Source organism: Mirounga leonina, unplaced genomic scaffold (assembly GCF_011800145.1).
Source record: "Mirounga leonina isolate KUSES-001 unplaced genomic scaffold, KU_Mleo_1.0 Mir_94, whole genome shotgun sequence".
NCBI classification, from domain to species: Eukaryota; Metazoa; Chordata; class Mammalia; order Carnivora; family Phocidae; genus Mirounga; species Mirounga leonina.
The window spans coordinates 43,329,757-43,351,287 of NW_023270855.1; the positions used below are offsets into that span (position 1 = coordinate 43,329,757).

The following is a 21,531-nucleotide window of genomic DNA, read 5'->3' on the forward strand; positions in this document are numbered from 1 at the left end:
GTGGCCCCATCCAGGCTCACCCGAGGTGTGCAGAGGCATTAAGGAGTGCAGAGATCTCAGGTGTCAACTGAATAAATGTTTGGAGTATGTTCCTGTTTGTTCTAAGTTCTGGTCTCCTGAAAGTTATGGGGTTGCTTATGACATATTCTGTAGAGAACTAGTTTCCCATGTAGCAAAGGATGTATTCATGGTTTTTATTAAGCCCTCAAGGGCGTTGGTGAGTCCCCACCTGCTTGGATGGGAGTCCTCTGCATGGTTTTAGCTAGCTGGGTCCTGCTCCTTGTACTCCGCATGTCTGCCTGGAGCTTTGGAGCTTAATTTCACAGCCTCTGCAGTTCCGAAGAGAGGATCACAAGAGACCAGAACTGGGAGCAAGAATGAAGTTAGGGCATGAGAAATATTCCTTCTCTTCTGCTTCTTCCATTTGCTACTGCTGTCCCCTCTTCCACTTTGTTTTTTAATTTTTTTTTTTAAAGATTTTATTTATTTATTTGACAGAGAGAGACACAGCAAGACAGGGAACACAAGCAGGGGGAGTGGGAGAGGGAGAAGCAGGCTTCCCGCTGAGCAGGGAGCCCGATGTGGGGCTCGATCCCAGGACCCCGGGATCATGACCTGAGCCGAAGGCAGACGCTTAATGACTGAGCCACCCAGGCGCCCCTGTTTTTTAATTTTTTTTAAAGATTTTTTTTATTTGAGGGAGAGAGAGAGAGAACAAGCCAGGGGAGGGGCAGAAGGAGAGGGAGAAGCAGACTCTCCACTGAGCAGGGAGGCCAATGCGGGGCTCCATCCCAGGACCCTGGGATCACGACCTGAGCTGAAGGCAGACGCTTAACGACTGAGCCACCCGGGCATCCTGTCCCCTCCACTTTGTTAACAAACATCTGTGCTCCTACTGGGAGGAAGGCAAGTGAGATTTATTGTATTAGGCACTGGCTCTTTACCCTCTTTCTCTGGCTCAGTGTCCCAGCGTCTCTCTCTCTGGCTTGGTAAACTAGACATCACTGGTCCCACTCCCCAAGTTTTCAGTCCTGTAGGTCTTGGGCGGGCCTGAGAACTGCATCTCTTACAAGCTCTAAGTGATGGTGCTGCTGTTCTGGGCACCACTGCTCGGCATGAACACGAGTAGAGAAGGCGTCCTCCTCTTGACACCGTGACATGGAAATGGCACACAGCACTTCCACTCACCTGTCAGTGGTGGGAACTCGTTATGTGGACCCCCTTAGAGCTGGACGCCCCCTCCCCGCCACTAGACAAGAGAAGCAGGAATCTTGGTGATCCGCTCCTGACTCTGCTACATCCAGCAGATGCAAAGACCCTATCCTGCAAAATCGCTCTGCGACCGCCCAGGGCCTGGCATCCGCCACCATTTCTTTCGGGTGCAACCATCCGATCGGTGGTCCGTGGAAGAAGAGGAATGCCTTTCCCCTCTCAGGACTCCCCCAAGACTGCTTATTCCAGTCTTAGATCCAGCGCAAATGTTAGTTTCCTAAAGACCTCTTCCGGGATTCCCTTGCCTTACTCTTCCTTTTCTGTGCTTCCTACATCTTTTCAGATTCTCAGATCAACATAACTTGTAAACCTTTCCAACGCACCAAGCCCAGGGGACCAAGGGTGTGTCAGGCTGGGTGACAAAGGTACCCTCAGAGGTCCAGAGACTGGGGGCACCGGCGCCATCTTAAAGCAATTGGGGGTGCTTTCATGGAGTTGGCCACCCTGGAGGCACTCGCAGACCCCGGGCTCCGAGGCCATCTTCAAGGAACAGGCACAAGGTGTGGGTGGCGGATGCAGGAGAGGCGCCCATGGGTGCCCATGGGTGCCGGGGGAATGTCCGGGGCGTTGTCCCGGGCTGGCGCGGCCGTCACGCGCCCGGAACTCCATCACGTGCTGGAGACGCCCTTGCTCGTGGCAGGGTCGCCATCACCTGCCGGGGCTCGCGGCACTGGGTCTGCCCCGTTAGGTGGCACCTCCCGGGCCTCATGGCCGCCTTGCCGTTCAGCCGCAGCGCTGGGCCTGGAGCCTCGGGGCCCTGGGCCCTGAGCCGCTGCGTCCTGATGCTGCTGCTGGCACCGCCGCTGACCTCGGGTAGGGCGGCGCCTCCTCCGCCACCGTGTGTCCCTCCGTCCGCCCCGTCCACCACCTTCCCCGTACCCACCCCACCCCGTTGCGCTCCCCTCTGCCTCCCATCCCCCCGCCCCCGCACTTGAGCGCGGACTCCAGCGCGTGGCTAGCTCTTTGGCCCCCTGGGACTCTGTGCCCCCCACCATGGTCCCCTGTCCTCCACTGCCACCCGCCAGGATGTCGCCAGGCTCCTGCCCGCCCCGCCCTGGCCTCGTCCCGCAGGCACCACGCGCCCTGCCACCTCCTGGGGACCGGCAGTGCCGAGGACCCCCGCATCTTCTCCCGACGCGCAGCCACCTCCTCCCCGTCCACGCCCGTGGGCGTCGTGGCTGAGACCCGAGCCCCGCTCCCCGGCCTGGGCAGGCCTCCCGCTCCCCCTTCTCCCGCCGCCGCAGGTCGCTGCGCGTGCGCTGCGGGCCGGCCTCCCGTGGTCTCGCTGCGCTGAAACCCGGCTCCCACCGGCCCTCTTCATCCCCGGCCTCTGTTCCCCTGGCGCCCGGATCGGCCGCTGCTTCATTCACCCCGAAGACGCAGGCCCCCGGTGCTGTCTCCCTTGACGGCCTCCAGCCCCAGGGGCCCCTCCGAGCCCCACGGCTCGACACCGTCCTCCCCCGTTTCTTCAGCAGAGACTTACCTCTGTTCGGGGTCAGCGCGCTCACCCTGCTCTGCGCTGCAGGCCCTCCGCTTGCACATCTTCATCCTCTCCCTCTTTGCCGTAGTTTCTTCTCCCCGTCCCTTCCCCCTCACTGCCAGATTTCTCGAAGTAGCAGTTTCCACTTCATGCTTCCGTCCAGGGCTTCCTCACTTCCCCCCCGAATCCTTGGCCCATTCCTGCCGCGTCCCCGACCTTTCTACCACTTCCTCCGTTTTCATTTTTTCGAGGCCCTTGGCTTCTCTGCTGTGCCTCCCAATTCTCCTCTGCCTCAGGATAACTCTCCTGCTCCCCCCGTGCTTCCCAGGCCAGCCATGCTCTGTTCATCCGTGTTCCCTGCCGTGCTGTCTGGGTTCCCTTTTCACTTGCCCCGGGCACTGAGCTGCATGCAATTCCTGTGAGGCCGCCTCTCAGAGCAACGGATCTGCAGGTGCAGCCGCCTGCTGCATGACCTAGAAACGTCTCAGCTCCCTGAGGTCCACAGCGGAGCCTCTCATCTTCCTATAAACTGGGTTCTCTTACTCTGTTCTCTAAGGCGGTGGATAGTAGGCACTCCTCTCTAAAAGCAGAAACTAGGGGTCATCCTAGATGGAGCCATCTGCCTGCATCCCACATCCAGCTCACCAGGTCTATTCTCACTGCCGCCTCCTCATTTAGACCACCTCCTTTCTTGCTGGGTCCTGCAGAGGCTCTGGTGGGATCGGACTGCCTGCAGTCTTGTCCCCATCCTACTTACTCTTCACCCCCCAAGCCTGATTATGTCACCCTTCCACCACCCTCCCTCCTCCCAGAGAGTCTCTTGGCTTCTCGGCCTGGCTTATGAGGCCCCTCGTGATTGACCCCTGACTCTTCTTCCTCCACGGCATCATTTCTTGCCATCCTTGGCCTTGTCCTTTATTCTCTAGAGGCTCTGGCATACACCATGGTGTTTCTTTTGCAAGGAATGTCATTGTCACTTTTCTGTTTTTTTCCTTCTTTCCGTCCTTAAGATCTGGCACAATAACCCCGCTTCTCAGGAGCCTCCTGTCCCCCACTTCGTCTGGGCTGTCCTGAAACCTGTGGCCTTGTGCTTGCATTGATCTCACACACTCTTTTTTTTTTTTTTTTTTAAAGATTTATTTATTTGACACAGAGAGACAGCTAGAGAGGAAACATAAGCAGGGGGAGTGGAAGAGGGAGAAGCAGGCTCCTGGCTGAGCAGGGAGCCCGATGTGGGGCTCGATCCCAGGACCCTGGGATCATGACCTGAGCCGAAGGCAGACGCTTAACGACTGAGCCACCCAGGCGCCCCACACAGGTGGTTTTGTTTACCTCCGTCTCGGCTGCTGGACAGCGTGTTATCTGTTTGATACGCTCTGTCCCCCCACCGGTCTTGGCTGGGAGTGGAGTGGGAGCTTAGGGAATATTTGGTGAACTAACGAATGAACTAATTCGTGATCTCTTGCTTCATCTCTGTTCCCCTTTTCTCCTCCAGGTTATAAAGAAAACACTTCCATACCAGGTGAGTAGGGTGAGCCACTGCTTCAGAAAAACCTCAGCTGCTGGGAGGATGTGTTCTAAAGAGGGTCACAGAGATACTGTTTCCGGGTCCGTAGGAAGCAGGAATTTAGTCTGAAGGGCCTGCTTGCTAAAGGGTCTTTTTCCTTAGGCGTCAGGTATGGTGGATTAGGTTGCTCACTGGTTCATGGGCTTCCAATGTCATAGGTCCTCTCTGGTTATGAATTGTTTAGTTGATTAAATTAGTTATTCCTGCTGATGTCCATGCCCTGCTGCTCTTCCCCCTCCTCACCCTCCTCTCAACCTTTCTTGTATGTTCAATGTGTGTCTCTGCTTGTGCATGTTCTTGTCAAAATACATATTGTGGTTTTGTGGGCATGTATTTTTAACTTACATAAATGGTGTATACTCTAGATCCCTTTCTGTCTCCTCCTCTTTTCACCAGTTCATTAAAATTTTTTTTTATTTGGAAATAATTTTAAGCTTGCAAAACACTGCAAAAATACAGCTAAGTCAAGGAACACATATGTAATTTTTTCAGAATCAGTTGAGGGTAATATAATCTGACTCCTGATCTCTAAATACCTAGGCATGCTTTTTTCTAAGACTATTCCCTTAGATAACCACAGTGTCAACTGATCAACTTCACTTATCACTTATCAACCACTTCTCAACTTCAAAAATGTACATTGATACAGTGCTTTTATCTACTGTCCATAATCTAATGTGGCCAGCTCCCTGCATTCCTACCAGCCATTCGTAAAGGTGTAATATTGTTACAGACATACCAGCCGTGTTACCATGCAGCTTTTATATCTTTTTGCCAATTTTTTATCTAATAGATAAAAAAAATGGCTTCTTGATTTAATTGACATTTTTCTCATTGTGAATGGGTTTCAGCATGTCTCAATATGCTTTTGGCCTCTTGAGTTTCTTCTTCTAATAAATTGCCTCTCCTCCTTTGCATATTATCTGTTCTTTTTTTTCTTGTTGATTTCCTAGAGCTCCTTGTATATTCCTAATAAACGTCTTGTATTGATTTTCGATATTGTAAATATTGCCTTCCAATCTGTCATCTGCCAGTTAACTTTATTCCCAGGGTAAAAAAAAAAAAATCCTTGATTTTGATGTAATAAAATTAATCAATTTGATGCTTTTATGGTTTGTTTTGAGATTTTTTCTAGGGAGCCCTTTCTCACCCCATGTCATATGGCCTACTGTTAACTTTAGAGTTTCACTTTCCTATTTAGATCTCCAAGTGCTCCTAGGGAGGAATCCAGTTTTGTTTTTCTTAAATCTTTTATAGTGAGTCAGTTTTCCCAACACTATCTACTCAACATCCATCCTTCACCCACTGATGGTGGTGGCTCCTTTATTTACCTTAAGTTCCTGTGTCCCCAAAACAATCTCAAGCTCTCTATTCTTTTCCATTGCTTCATTTGTCTGTCCTTGTCAATATGACACTGTTTTTGCTGTTATGACTTTTATGTGTGTCTTGATACCTGCTAGGACAAGTGTCCCCTTAAGTTCTACTTTTTCAGAGACTGAGCTATTCATGGACTTTTGTTTTTCTACTTCAATTTTGGAGTAAGTTTATAAAGTTTCCTAAAATTCTAACTTGGAAAGTGACTTTATCGATTAGTTTTGGGAAAAAGTACATCATGAAATGTTTAGTTGTTTATTTAAAAGCAAGGAATGTCTCTCCATTTATGCTAATCATTTTCAGTGTCCTTTATTAGGGTTTTATTTATTTTTTTCTTTATTAGAGTTTTAAATATATCACCACAGAAATCTGGCATAGTGTTGGATAAGTTAATTTCTTGGTACTTATGATTTTTTGTTATTGAAGATAAGATATATTTTGAATATATTTCCTAGTTGATTGTGCTGGAGTAGAAAAGTGTAATTGATTTAAAAAGTACGTTGTTGAAGTATTATATACACACACAAAAGTACACAAATTTTAAGTGTCCAGCCTAGGAAATTATCACACAGTGAACCCATCTGTGTTACTTACTGTCTTGGTCAGAAAGTAGACCTATACCAGCCCCCAAAATCTCCCTTATGCTCTCTCGTTTACTTCCCCTGCCCTCCTCCCACAAAGTACCATTATTCCTGGCTTCTGACTGTATAGAATCTTTTTGCCTGTTCCTTAATGTTATATGGTATTTGCTGTAGGTTTGTGGTCTCTAACTTTTATAAAGTTAAGGATTTCCTTTCTGTTCCAAACTAAGTAAGAGGTGTTTTTGTTTCTGGTTTTTTTTTTTGGTCATAAATAAGTGTTGAATTTTTCAAATGTTTTTTTCTATGTCTTTTGAGAAGAGCATATGATCTTCCTCTTTAGAGAAAAAGAACCATTTATGTGGCAAATACACTGAGGGCTTTTCCATGGTGGGACCACTCTTGGACTCCTGGGACAATCTCTACATGATCGTGGTGCATTATTTTTTTCAAAATATAATGTTGAGTAATATTTTATTTAGAAATTTTTGCATCTGTGTTCACTCATACAGCCGTACCACTTGATTGTGTTGGAACTTCGTGCAGACAAAGACTATAAGCTGTGAATGGGGGGCCTCTGTGGGCTCTGTGCTGAGGCTCTTTCTTGAATGGCCTGTGTAAAGATTTCTGACACAGAAGTCTGGAAATTTTCTCAGCTACGAGTAATGTGGGGACAGAGCCCTCTGCATCTAAGAGATGCAGCAAGCATTATGGCCCTTCAGGAACATGGCCTTGGGACTTAGGCCAGACACAAGAGAATGCATGGCTTGTCCCGGGGCTCCTTCTATGCTTCTCCCTTATTTTGGGGCTCCCTGCTAATTGCTCCCTGTTGTCTCAGTATCTCTCTCTCTCCCCTGTGATGTCTTTATGTCTCTGTCTTGAAGCCTTGTATCTCTGTTACTGTCATTTTTTGTCTAGCACAGTGCCTCTGGGCAGGCCTCTGTCCTTCTCTCACCCTGTCTCCCCATCTTTGAAATGGGGACAAGCCCCTGGTTTACAGCTTTGGGCACATGGTCCTGGGGTGGGGGGCATCTTGGTCTCAGTTGTTCTCATCCTCCAATATGTGGTCACTGTGTCTCCCTGGCACATTGTTCCTGAAGTTTGTGGCAGACCCTGGTGGTCAGAGGACTTGGATGTGACCCGCCATTGGCCCTGGGAGGTGAGCCTCCGGCTGGAGAATGAGCACGTATGTGGAGGGGCCCTCATTGATCTCAACTGGGTGGTGACTGCTGCCCACTGCATCCAAGGGTGAGTGTGGCCCCTGTGTCCCCGGCCTGGAGACCCGGGGCTGCCATGGGCCTAGCGCATCCCCCTCATTTCCTCTGTGAAACAGTGTGGGAGTCGGGAGGTGAGGGGGAGTAGGAAGGGATATCCAGAATGGGGAAGAGCCCTGCTCAGGGTCTCACAGGAGCCCCAAGCAACAAAGACTGTATCCTGAGCAGGGCAGCAGGAAAACCCAGCAGACACCCCCTACCCCTCAGACACCCCCCACCCCTCACGCACATGAGAACATACACGTATACCCACACCTGCGTGCTTGCATACTCTGCACACAGATGAGGCCACCTTGAATCAACTTGGACAGTGAATGGGGAGGCAGTCAGTCGTATCTCTGACCCTGAGAGCCTCCGGGCTGGATTAGCAAGATGGAGTGAGCAGAGCAAATCAGGCAGGGCTTCTGCCAAGGGAGAGGGTCTTCGGTGGAGGTAGGAGCATCGTGTTGTTTGCGAACCTGACATCTACTAGCCGGGGCTGTATGTCTCCTTGTAGCACCAAAGAATACTCAGTGATTCTTGGCACCTCCAAGCTGAAGCCTTTGCAGGCTGCCTTGATCCCTGTGAAGGACATCGTCATGCACCCCAAGTTCTGGGGCCGGACATTCATCATGGGGGATGTTGCCCTTCTCCAGCTTCACAGCCCTGCCACCTTCAGCAAGTACGTGCAGCCCATCTGCCTCCCGGAGCCCAGCTACAACCTCAAGGTTGGGACGCAGTGCTGGGTGACTGGCTGGGGCCAGGTTAAACAGCGCTTCTCAGGTGAGCACAATGGGTCGAGGGTGGGGTGCAGAACCACAGAGGGGGCACCGCCTTCCTTCTGGGGCCTTGCCTGCCGGAGCCCTTCATGATGCCTCTCAGGAAGCTTGTGGCTGTTACCTCCGGGCCCTGGTTCTTTGGATGTGTTAGGACTCACCTCATGTGGAAACCATTCTCATGGTTTACACCACTGTGCTTGCTGTGGGCACCTCACCCAGGTCTAGCAGCACCTGGGCTGGGCGTGATCTTTTGCGTCTTACGGCAGCTCAGAGTCAGGGAACCCTACATTTACTCGCCCACTCATTCATTCACCTGACAAGCCCTGAGAGTCTGCCGCACACCAAACCCTTCGCGTCGGTAACACATGTCTTACCTGCAGGGCACTCGTCACTGAGTGTGGGTGGGGGCCCAGGCTGATGAGGAAAGAGGCAAAGACTTTGTCAGGTGATCTTGAGATCAAGCTGGGAGGGATCTGGGATGAGCTCTGGGCAGGGGGTCTATCTGAGATGCCAGAGGAGGGGAGTGAGTGTAACCAGGTGACAGAGGGCACAACCAGAGGCCAGAGAGAAGCAGGACGTGGTTGGGGTCTCAGTTTGTGAGTGGTTGCATTGAAACTTGGATTGTGGTCTGCTTGGTTCGGAAGCCAAAGCTTCCCAGAGAAAGGGATCCGGAAAGAGAGCCTGAGAGGGTGAGGGGCTTGCCAGACATGGTCCCCACCGCAGGGGAACAGACCGGTGAAGGAGGGCATGGGGGTGAGAAGGGGCGTGGCTTGGCTGAGTCTCAGAAACGGAGGCGACGGGGCCCTGGGAAGAGGCCAGAGCTGAGTGGAGTGAGGAGTCCTTTCTCACCCCGCTGGGCTCCCCCACAGCGAACTCCACGCTGACCGCGGAGCTGCAGGAGGCTGAGGTGTTTATCATGGACAACAAGAAGTGTGACCAGATTTACCGCAAGAAGTCCCCCATCCCCCACCTCGTCCCCCTTGTCCTGGGGGACATGATCTGTGCCACCAATTATGGAGAAAACTTGTGCTCTGTGAGTCTCTGGGAGGTCCTGGCAGCTCTTCGGCTGGGAGCGACTCCCAGGGTGTAGGGGGGAATTCCCGGGGAGGCGTTTGCTTGGCTTCCCTCTTTGTCACCATCGCCGGGTAGTGCTCTGCTCCCATCTTCCTTCCCCTGGGACTTTGATTTTGCCTGATATTCTGGGATGGGTCTACAACTGAGGAGCTGAAGGAGGAGCTGAAGGAGGTAGTGAGATCCTCAGGGAGTGAAAGAATCTTCCAAGAGAAGTCAGAGAGTGGGCATCCTGGGTCCTCTGGGGTCCTGGGTCCCAGGGGAGCCCAGAGCTTCCATTATTCTTCTCTTTTTACCTAGGGGGATTCTGGGGGCCCATTGGCTTGTGAAGTCGAGGGCACATGGATTCTGGCTGGGGTGTTGTCCTGGGAAAAGGCCTGTGCCAAAGCAGAGAACCCAGGCGTGTACACTCGTGTCACCAAATACAGCAAGTGGATCAAGAAGCAAATAAGCAGCGGGGCTCTCTCAGGCCCCCAGACCTCCGCCTGGTTCCTACTCCTGTTCTGGCTGCTGCAGCCCCAGCTGGATCCCTGATCTCCCCTCTCTCTTCTTCTTCCTGCTTTGCCTCTGCTGTATGGGTCCAGATCAAGGTTAGACCAAGGTCATGTGCCTGTATTCAACAAGAGTCAAGGTGGGGAAAGAGTGGCCCCTGGGAGATAGGGCTCTGCATTGGCATCCCAGTGGGGAGGGATGTGGTGGATGACTAGGCCTTGGGTGACCAGGAGAAGGGAAGGGTGGCCTAGAGGGGCTCTGGAGTTGGGGACCAGGATAGCAGGGATTAAATTTGTACAAATGTGAGCTGGCTCTGTTCTCTTTTGTGGGTGACCCTGGGGGGTTGAGGGTGGGTGGGAGGACAGGGCCTCCTGGAATGAATTCTGCCAGCAGGCTCCCCAGAGGGGAGGCTGACGGTTTTTACGATATCGCTAGTGCAGGGGCATAGGAAAAGGGCCTGGGCCTGAGACCTCAGTTTCCTCATCTGTAAAGTGGGCCCGCTGCAAGGGAGCAGCTGAAACATGCCTCATAGGCTGACTGTAGGAAGGACTCGCCTAAAGTCCAAATTCAGCTTTCTTTCTTTTTTAATGGCACTAAAACCTGCTTACAGAAGTATTACGTGTTCATCATCTATGTTTTTATCTTTAAAAATTTTTTAAAAAAAATTATAGGCAATATCTGAATACATTCTTGTGATTTACTGAACATATTCAGAAATACATATAAAGATTCCGCCCCCCCCCAACCACCTCCCACCACCAGTGCTGCTCCCTTCCCCAGGAGTAATCTGTAGGTATCCTTAAATAAAATGTCTTTATGGTTTTTAAAAATAAGTGGGATTTTACATGTCTTGTTAATAATCCACATTTTAAAAAAATTACACACGTTGACAAACTTTCTCCGTCAATACCTAGAGCTAGTCATCCTGTGACGTTACTGCACGTGTTCTGTGTGGCTGGGACATAGGCTCTGTAACCTGGACCAGGTTTTAGGCTGTTTCGGACTCGTCAGCCTGGTGGCACGGCTGCGTGCATGTGGTGGGGCGGGGGGAGGGCGCTCTGAAACATTTCTGCACCTCTCTTCCTGGGAGTGGGCTGAGGGAAGGACAGTCATTGAAGGACACACAAATTTAATCATTTTGTATGAGTATGATCAAAGAGTATTCCTCCCCAAAGCTGAGCCAGTTTACATTCATACGTACAGCATGGGAGAGTGAACATTTCCCCTGTTGCTAAAGATGGATATTATCAATCTTTAAAAATGTGCCCAATCCAATGATAGAATGTTATTATATCATTGCTGTTTTAATTTGTATTTTCCTGACTGGAAAAGTATCTTTTCACGTGTTTGTTGACAAAAAGATATGCCTTTTCTCTAGTAAATCCTCTATTCATATGCTTTGCCTATTTTTAAGATTGGGTTGCTTTTCTTTTTCTTGGGAAAGTTTTTATCTTTTCTGAATACTAAGCCTTTGTCAATTATTTTACAAACATTTCTTTATCTTTTAGAAATATGTGGAATGGAGGGAATGATGGAAGTTTACCATAAAGACCTTTAAAATTTAAATTTATCATGGAGTCAAGGGGTGTCAGGGTGGCTCAGTAGGTTAAGTGTCTGCCTTTGGCTCAGGTCATGATCCGGAGATCCTGGGATCGAGCCCCGCATCGGCTCCTTGCCCGGTGGGAAATCTGCTTCTCCCTTTGTCTCTCCCTCCCCCTGCTTGTGCTCTCTCTCTCTCAAATAAATAAATCTTTTTTTTAAATAAAATTATTATGGAATCAAATCAGTCTTTACTTACTTTATGGGTTTTGCGCCTAGCTGAAGGTAGTCTTTCCATCTCCAGATTATAAAAGCTATCTTCCCATGTTTCTTTTTATTTCGATACATTTATTTTTTATGCATAACTCTGTAATCCATTTGAAATTTCTTTTTGTGTGTGGTGTGAGGTGGGGATCCAACTCTATTTCCACCTGGAGGGCCAATCCCATTGATACTATTTCTTGTAGTGCCTGTCTTTTTCCTGCTGATTTGAATATCTGCATTTATAATAAGGAAATCTTAATATATCCATGTGTATGTTTTTGAAACCTCTGTTGTTTTCCCACTGATCTGTTTGTCCCTGGGTTAGTGCTGTACTGTTTCAAACAGCTTTCGGTTATGTTTTGTTAAATGGTAGCAAAAGGTCTCTTTCAAAAAAAAAAAGCCTAATCTACAGAGTTTATCTTCCATGTAAACTTTACAATCAGTTTGTCAGTTTTCGTTAAAGATACTATTGGTATTTGAATTGAAATTAGATATGCAGACTAATTTTACAATGTTGAATTCCTAACCAGGGGTATGGTATATGTCTCTATTCATTCGGCTCTTCTATTCATGGATGTCTGGAAAAATATTGAGTTTATTTCTAAGAATTTTGCAAATTTTGGTTATATTCATTGTGGATGATATCGCCTCCCATTATATTTTTTTTCTAATTTTATATGTTAGGTATTTTAAAGCTGCTGATTTAAAAAAAACATAGTGATCTTGATTCCTGGTCATCTTGCAAAACTGACTTACTTAATTCAGCAGTTTCTCAGTGGATTCTTTTGGCTTATTTTTGGCCTAATCAAATTCCCTAAAATGGTGAGAGCTACGTCGTATCCTTTTTGAAAATCCTACCATTTATTTCTTTTGTTATCTCATTGCCTGTGACCCCTAACACAGTGTAAAATAGTGGCGGTAATGGTGGGGTCCACGTGCTGACCTTGACCTCAGCCTTCATGTGCTTCACAGAGATTTACTAGGAACCTTCCCTGTGCCAGGCACTGTTTTGGGCCTTGGTGACACAGTAATGAACTATTAAGATGATTATATGGTTTTTCCTATTTAATTTGTTCACATAATGAAATTCATTACTGGATCTCAGTACATTACTTAGATAAATCCCGTAATACACTGCGGATTCCATTTGCTGGCATTTTGTTTAGAATTTCTGCCCTAAAGTTGGATTGGTCTCCACTTTTCCTCTCTGCTCCACCATTTGTTCAAGTTTGGTGTCATTGCGGTGGTAGCCTCTTAAACCATGTTGAGAAGCTTTCTAGTATATTCCTATGCCCTAGAGCAATTTATACAATGCCAGCATTATCTGTTCCTGAGGTTTGGTAGATTGTGCACATAAAACTCACTGGGCCTGATGGCTTTTTTTAAGGGACAGACAAATCTTTGAGTATTTAAAAAATATCTTGTATAGTTATTGGCCTAGTTGGGTTTCCCACCTCTTTTTGCATTAATTTTAGTATAGAAAATCACTTTACTTTAGCTTAGATTCTTACATTTCAAACTGATGGATAAAATTTGAACCTATGGCCTCTTTCCCATTTCTAATATTATTTATATATGTATTCTTTCCCCTTTCCTAATTATTAAAGATTAGAATTGCCAAATTTTTGTCTATTTCATAGGTGTTTTAAAAAATCCATCTGGTAGGGATGCCTGGGTGGCCTAGTCGGTTAAGTGTCTGACTTGTGATTTCGGCTCAGGTCATGATCTCAGGGTCGTGGGATCCAGCCCGGTGTTGGGTCCATGCTCAGTGGGGAGTCTGCTTGAGATTCTCTCTCCCTCTGCTGCTCTCTCTCTCTCTCTCAAAAAAAAAAAAAAAAAAAAAAAAGATCTTAAAATCCATCTGGTATACCTTATTGGTTAGCTTTATGGTATCCATCCTTCCCTCATATTACCCCAGGTCCTGGTCTGCAGCCCTCCCACTCTGCCATGCTGCTCATGTTCTTCAGGGTGAAGCTGTCACACTCCCAGCTCCCAGGAGTCTGACCTGGGAGTTAGCATAGTCCAGTGCCCCAGCCAACTGGCTCCAGTTGGGTTACCCAGCCAGCATAAGGCATGGTTAGAGAAGAGATATGCACACTCTTTCTCTGAATGTGGGGGAGAAAGCAGAAGGACATGGGCTGTTGGCAACCATTTTTTAGAAATTTTTATTTAAATTCCAGTTAGTTCACATACAGTGTGAGATTAGTTTCAGGGTACAATATAGTGATTCAACACTTCCGTACATTGCCCAGTGCAGTTGGCATCCATTTCTCAACAAGGGGACCAACTCAGGAGGAAGCTGCTACCACTGAAGAGAGGACACAAGTTTTAAGCCTATTTGAGTGGAAGTTTCTCTTATTTAGGGACTCCTAAATGGTACAAACTAACTTTTGGTTTTGGTAATCAAATCTTCTTTTTTGTTCATTTCACTAAACCTCTTTTTTTTTTTTTTTTAAAGATTTTTTGTTTATTTATTCATGAGAGACAGAGAGAGAGAGGCAGAGGGAGAAGCAGGCTCCCAAGGAGCAGGGAGCCCGATGCGGGACCCAATCCCAGGACCCCAGGATCATGACCTGAGCCGAAGGCAGACGCTTAACCATCTGAGCCACCCAGGCGCCCTTCACTAAACCTCTCTTAGTTTTAGTAATTCTAATCTACTTTTGGGGGGACTTATTTTACTGTCCTTTTTCTAACTTCTTGAGTCATATGCTGAATCAGTTATTACAGACTTCTTTGGTTTCTAATATTTTCACTTAATTCTATAAAATTTCCTCTGGGTCTTACTTTGGCCATATAGCGCAGGAGTTGATATGTACTGACCTCATTATCATTCATTTCTGTATTCTTTCTAATTTCGTGGTATATTTCTTATTTAACCCAAGAGTTCCATAGAAGGGTGTTATTTAATCTCCTGATGGATAGTTTGGGGAGGATGGGGACTTCTTCCCCCCCATTAGAAATTATATCACAGTGTGGATTTAATTATTTTTATGTTTTGCAATTTATTGAGGTTTTATTTGTGCTTAGTATCTGGTCGGTTTCAGTGAATGTTTCATGTGTGTTTGAAATGAAAGCATTGTGTGTTTTGAAACAAAGTTCTAGCCATAACTAATTGAACCAGGTTTGTTGACTGTATTATTCAAATCCTTTCAACACTTCAAATATTTTATGTCTATATAATCCATCGATTTCTGAGAGGTTTACCATGAGAATTAAGACTTATTGCAGTCTCTAGCAATTCTTGCTTTATGTTTCAAGTCTATTTTGGTAGGAGTGCAAAGTACATGCTTACTACCCATATTGGTGGGTTATACCCTAGCAGTATAAAATTTGTCTTTGTCCTAATTGATATTATTTGTTTTTTCAAAGATCCAGATCATAGAGTTCATTTGTAATTCTGCTGTTCTAATTGATTAGGGTATAATTTTATATTTTGTACATGTTTCCAAAAGATTTTCCTTGGCTTTATTTTTTTAAAAATTTATTTATTTATTTGAGAGAGAGAGAGAGAGAGTGAACAGGAACGGGGGAGGGGCAGAGGGAGAGGGAGAAGCAGGCTCCCTGCTAAGCTGGGAACCCGACACGGGCTTCGATCTCAGGACCTTGAGATCATGACCCGAGCCCAAGGCAGACGCTTAACGACTGAGCCACCCAGGCACCCACCTTGGCTTTATTGTATACCTTTTACAGTTTCCTGATTTGAGCATTTAATTCGTTTTCATTCTTTGTTATTCAATAATAAATACCTTTAAGGTTGTGGATTTGCTTTGAACACACCCAGTAAGTTTTTAATGCATTACTCTAATTATTAATATTTTCTGAAGTTTATAGAATGTTATTTCTACAAAATAAGTTAAAGTGTATTTTTAAAAATTTCATATAAGTTGCTCATTCTTTCGTTATTAAATCCTTGTGTCATTGCATCATGATACAAAAGCGTGGCCCAATCTGTTCAGCTTTTAGGGTGGTTATTGTGGTGTTGTTGGTAATCTAGTGTGAAGTTGGTTTTTATAGCTATCTCATCCCCCAAAGACAGTCGGAGAAGGCTGTCCCCTAAAGTGAGGTGTTTCAGTTTCTCGCAGATCACTGATTGACTTTGCTTTATAGGTTGGATGTTATGTGATCGGTGGACAGAACTTTATGATGTTACATAGTCATTCTAATTTTTATCTTTTCCCAGCATGAAATAGCTTTTTCTGTGCAAAGCTTTGGTCCTGAATCACATCTCTAGAGAGCAACACTGACACTTCTATTTTTGCTTGCATATACTTACTATATTTTTGCCTGTCTTTTTACTTTTGACTGCTTCATGTCACTCTGTTTTAGGTGGCTCATTGATAAGTAGCATGTGAGTGGCCTTTTCTTCTACCCAATATAAGAATCTTTGACTTTTAAAAAGTAGAGGGTTTTTGTATTCACATCGGTGGTGATGATGGATATGCTTGGTTTTTATTGAATTTTCTTATTTTGTTTCATTGATTGATCCCCCTAGAGTATTATTTTCCACGAAGGCAGGAGAGTAGATAGGGTTTTTCTTCCCTAGATTTCCTTCCCTTCCCTTCCCTTCCCTCCCCTTCCCTTCCCTTCCCTTCCCTTCCTTCCCTTCCCTTCCTTTCCTTCCCTTCCTTCTCTTCCCTTCCCTTCCCTTCCCTTCCCTTCCTTTCCCTTCCTTCCCCTCCCCTCCTCTCCCCTTCCTTCCCTTCCCTTCCCTTCCCTCCCCTTCCTTCCCTTCCCTTCCCTTCCTTCCCTTCCCTTCCCTTCCTTCCCTTCCCTTCCCTCCCCTCCCCTTCCTTCCCTTCCTTTCCCTCCCCTCCCCTCCCCTTCCTTCCCTTCCCTTCCTTCCCTTCCCTTCCTTCCCTTGCCTTCCCTTCCTTCCCTTCCCTTCCTTCCCTTCCCTTCCTCCCCTCCCCTCCCCTCCCCTCCCTTCCTTTTCTTTTTTCTTTTTCTCTCTCCTTCTTTCTCCCTCTTCCCCCTAGGGGAAATCTGATTGTAGGAATAATCATTTCCTTGATTTTCTGCCATGGATCTCTAGACATAGTTTGTTTTGCCTGTTTTTGAATTTCATGCAGTATGTACCTTTCTGTGTCCCACTTCTTTATGTTTGTTTATGAGATTGGCCACGTTGCTGCATGCAGCAGTCCACTCACTGCTGGTGAGTATTCTGAGCCTCCACATTTGGGGGCTGTTGGGTAGCTTCCAGTTGGGGTTCTAACCAGCAGTATTGCCATGAACCGTCTCTCATACCTTTCCTGCTGCATCTGTGCATGACCGTGTCTAGGGCCCGCCAGCAGGAGGGGACGTGCAGGTTGTGGGGTAGGCACATACTCTGCTTTACTAAGTGATCCCGGAGTTCCCCACTGTGGTGGCCTGGTTCATCCACCCCCCGCCCCCCCGCCCCCCACAGTAGTGTGTCAGCAACCTCATTACCCGGCGTCCTCGGCAACGCTGGTGATGGGGTGGGCAGGAGTGAGCAGTCCTAATGGACAGTGTGAGGAGCATGGGGTCCCTTGGGAGAGGACCTCAGTGAGGTGCTGGGGAGCTGTCCCAAGAAGGCATTTCTTCTGCTGGCTCATGAAGACCCAGGCCTGCAAGCTGCTTCCTCTCAGAAAGTCACGTTCCCAGGCCCAGAACACCTGGCCTCCCTCTACCCAGGAGCCAAGCCTGTGGGAGAAAGGAAAACTCTAGTTCTGGCTCAGGCACCCCCCAGCAGGAATGAGCCATCATCCCTTTCCAGTGCCTCATCAGTTTCTACACCTTCAGGGTGCCCTCAGAAGGGTTTCATGAAGGAGACTGGACCGGGCACCGGGGTCTACAGGTGGGCTGTAGTGGACTCAGGGTTGGGCACACAGGGGCACCATCAAAGCCAAGCCAGAGCCCAGGAGGCATTGTCGTGGGCCAGATACTGGGTGCTGTCGCAGGCTCAGGGATAGGCACAGGGAGAATCATTCCAGGGAGGGGCCTGGTGGCAGCATCCCACAGTGACCCTGGCGGGCCCTCGCCATGACCACACTGTCTCCTTCTCGGGATCCTGCTTCTGCCCCAGCTGGGTGAACCCCCGACCCTGGGGCAATGGCCCAATCCCCGCTACTGTGAATAAACAAACCATGAGTTCTAGAATTCTCACACAGGGGAGACGCCCTGCCCCACCCCACCCCCACGTCCCTTTATGAGGACCAGGGCAGGCTGGGCACCTGCTAGCTATGGCGTGTGGGCCAGGAGATCTTCAGAGCCTCACATCTCCATTTTCCTCTGCCAGAGTTGGGACCCCACTGTATTTTGAAGGTAGGGCCTTAGGGACATGGGAGAGAGGCAGGAGGGGGCTGTTTGCCTGGGTGCTGTCCTCATGCCTAGATTTCTCTGTATCCTGAGGGGCACATTGTCACCAGCATGGTGTGCCAGCCTAGGGACCCAGCCGGTGTCACAGCCGTTCTAGTTTGTAGGGTGGCCATGACCATGAGGGAAGAGCCTTGTTAGAAACTGGGAAACAGGGGTGCCTGGGTGGCTCAGTCGGTTAAGCATCTGCCTTCGCCTTGGGTCATGATCCCAGGGTTCTGGCATCAAGTCCTGCATCGGGCTCCCTGCTCAGCGGGGAGGCTGCTTCTCCTTCTCCCTCTGCCCCTGCTCCCCCTGCTTGGGCTCTCTCTCTCACAAATAAATAAATAAAATCTTAAAAAAAAAAAAAGAAATTGGGGAACAAGCTAACAACCATGGACCAGATGAGCTTGTTTGGGAAGTGCAATCTAGGAGGACCAGGACTTGGGATGACAACGTGAGGCGTGAGTGACCGCTTAACGCTACCAACTTAAGGTCTCCACCCCCCTGTGAGCTGGGCTTTATGGTGTCCCCATTTCACGAGAGGAAACCAAGGCCCAGGGGACCTAAGTGACTTGTGGAGCCAGGATTCAACACCCGTTTGTAGTTGACTCTCCGGGGTGAAACATTTGGGCCGCCGTGTGACAGAAGTCCTCTCGGCTCCCTGCTCTAAGCAACCATGTGTGATCTGCTGGTGGCGGCCCTGGCTCAGGTCACCCGCCCGCTGACCGTTCTTCCACTTGGCAGGACACATGCTCGCATGGCATCTGTGAGTAGGGACATGTCCCCCAACTCAGGGACCTCGCCTTTCTTTTTCCCCTCACTGCGCGACTCCCCTTCTCAGACCAGTGCCTTGTAGAGCGAGCGAGCGAGTGAGCGAGTGTTCTCCCACTCCCACTCTAGGCTGTCCCTAGACATCGGGGACATTTTAGGATGGTGAGGACGGGCACTGCTCCACAGAGCTGACTGAGGTGCCTACGATAATGTGGGAGTGGGGGTGGCAGGCTGTGACCTTACAGAGACAGAGGTCATTGAGCCACAATAGGTCTTCCTGTCACCACAGGGGAGTGTGGGCCGCGACATCAAGGTGCGGCTTGTAAGTGGGTGTGCTGTGACTTCCAGGCTCCAAGAAGGGGTGGAGGTCGTCTGCAGTGGAGTCCGTTTGAGCCCCCGAGTGTCCCCTCTGTGTGGGATGGTGAGGCTGGGCCTCTGGCGAGGTTGATCTGTAACACCTCACGCCCCCAACCAATCCATCATGGCTCCCCCCGGATGTGGGGGGCGGGGTGCTGGCATCTCCAGGCTGAATCCTGCCATTCCTGCGTGAGGTTTCGAGGAAGGAGGTTGGAGTTGGTGTTGTTTTGGATGTGAGTTCTGAGGAGGGCAGTTCTCTGAGCCTGGGGAACCCATGAAGGGTGTGGAGCGCAGAGGCGAAGCCCACGCCTGCCCCCTAGGACTGTCACTTTTTAGGTGCTGAAGGTCATTCTAAGGAGCCCTGGTTCTGCAGGGCCCACAGCTTTGTGAGAAAGGAAAGGGCAAGCCTCTGGAACTCCTCTTCCCTCCCGGAATGGGACAGTGTCCATGGGGCAGGCTGTAATCTGAAACAACAAGGTAGCCATGACCCCACCACAGCACATGAGAGGAGCTGGAAATGTGACTCCCACTGGGGGGAGGTGGAACATAGGACGGCAAGCCATCAGACAGGGACACGAACAAGAAGGGAGCAGGGAGAGAACAAGGCAAGACAAAAGTCCATGGAGATGTGGGGGCTCGTGAGGGTGCCTGTGGACCCCTGTGGAAGGCCCTGGTTGAGGGTAAAGGTGTCCAGCCACGGAAGTTTGTGGCAAGGGAGCAGGCCATCTACATGTCATTGTACCAGGAGCCCTGGGACATGGTAGAATGGGTTGGGGGGAATTTCCATGAGGCAGGGCCCACTAGGTGCTTCTGCTAATGTATATGGACCACCATAGATTATTAGCCTTGTTCTGTTTATTAATGAACCCCTCCACCAGCATTATGGACCCTCCCTAAGCAAGGACAAGCCTTGGTTACTGCTGCTGAGTCCCTGATGCTCTGCTTGGCATGCACACGGAGGGAAGCAGACTTTCTGGAACCACGCCAGCTTCCGACGGGTGTAAACACATGTCTAGCTTTGCCTCTGTGAGGATCCATGACTGTGTGTTAACAGCTTGTTGGCCAGCCCAAACTTGACAGAAGGCCATATACATAAAAAAACCTTTTTATTTGTCTTTCATCTTGGTCTCCAACCTTTGCTGTATAATTTCTCCCTTTCCTGTCCTCAACAATGTTCAGTTAATAAATACCAGTCCAAGATAGGCCAGTTCAAAGCCTCAGTCTCAAAACCAGTTCCGTGTAGCTCCTTCTGCTCCCACTCCTGTTGTTGGGGACAGAGAGGGGCAAGGAGGGGACCGACAAGCATCTCTACTCACTTCCTCATATGGTCACGGAGAGCACACCCTGGGGGGGCTGTGAAGGCGGGTGCTGGAGTTGGACAAGGCCACATCCCTGCACAGCTACAAGCCATCCTGCTCACTTGTGCCCCATCACCTACCCCCTGACCGGCAACTCACTCCTGGGATGAGTCTCCTCTTTTGCTACTCTAACCATCTGCCTGTGTAAACGAGCACACAGAGATAAACCCTGGGGTGGTGGTTCCTAACAAGCCCTGGAGGGGCCGGCCGGTCCCCCTTGTTTGGCGGATTGCTCTATCAGGTGGGGCACTTGCTGCTTCTGGGCCTTTGGTTGTCATTTTTAGGGCTGTATGAAATGCCCTCGCCCACCTGTGCAATGGCTGGAATGTGGCCCTCTCTGCCTCGATGGTCTGCTGTGTATGGCGCTGGGAGGGCCGCTTGAGAACCTGCTCGGGGCTGGCACAGTCCCCTTTCTGCCTTTTTCCTTAGAACCCTGGTTGCAGACCTGCGGTCACACCAACATCGCCTGCAAGATGGTGAAGGGGAAGCTGGTGGAGGTAGGCAAGTGGCCATGGCAGGTGAGCATCCTGTTTCTGGGCACGTACATCTGTAGCGGCTCCCTCATCCACCATCAGTGGGTCCTCACGGCTGCGCACTGCCTGCAGAGGTCAGTCAGGGCACCCAACCAGTCCAGGGGCTTTGCTTTCTGGCCTGGGGGCCCCCTCGGTAAATCTGGGCATCTGGGACTAGGGGCCTGGCTGGGTTACCCTGTGCTCAGTCTGTGTCTCTCCAACCACTTATGGCCTCACTGCTGGCAACCTGCCTCCTACCCGTGGCCTTGCAGATCCAAGGACCCCAAAATGTACTCCGTGAGGGTGGGAGTCCAGAGCCTCCCAGACAACGGCACCCAGCTCCTGCTCACCCGCATCGTGATTCACGAGGATTTCCACAACCTCATATCCCAGGACATTGCTCTCCTGAAGCTCAGGGACCCCATCTCCTGGTCCCCGCTCATCCAGCCTGTCTGCCTACCCAGTAACAGATTCAAGCCATCTGTCGGAACCATGTGCTGGGTGATCGGGTGGGGACATAAAAGCACTGGAGGTGAGTGAAGGCAGGCA

At 49.2% G+C, this 21,531-nt stretch overlaps 2 protein-coding genes across 4 annotated transcripts in view; both read left to right on the forward strand.

Moving 5' to 3' along the window:
* The first annotated feature begins 5,475 nt into the window (after positions 1–5,475).
* LOC118005223 (putative serine protease 45) lies at positions 5,476–10,419 on the forward strand. Its single transcript, XM_034997041.1, has 4 exons — positions 5,476–7,519; positions 8,042–8,307; positions 9,173–9,336; positions 9,675–10,419. Exons 1-4 carry the CDS (start codon positions 7,131–7,133, stop codon positions 9,906–9,908), a joined length of 1,053 nt encoding a protein of 350 aa, XP_034852932.1. The 5' UTR covers positions 5,476–7,130; the 3' UTR covers positions 9,909–10,419.
* LOC118005222 (putative serine protease 46) overlaps positions 9,911–21,531 on the forward strand; it is a 29,171-nt gene continuing 17,550 nt past the window's right edge. The window contains exons 1-3 of one of the 3 annotated variants that reach the window (XM_034997040.1): positions 17,765–17,951; positions 20,900–21,077; positions 21,255–21,514. In XM_034997040.1, the coding sequence (XP_034852931.1) occupies positions 17,870–17,951; positions 20,900–21,077; positions 21,255–21,514 (520 nt within the window). In that variant the 5' untranslated portion in view covers positions 17,765–17,869. Of the gene's footprint in view, positions 9,965–17,764; positions 17,952–18,354; positions 21,515–21,531 lie in introns of those variants that run through there. The other 2 variants (XM_034997039.1, XM_034997038.1) reach the window with 2 other exon arrangements.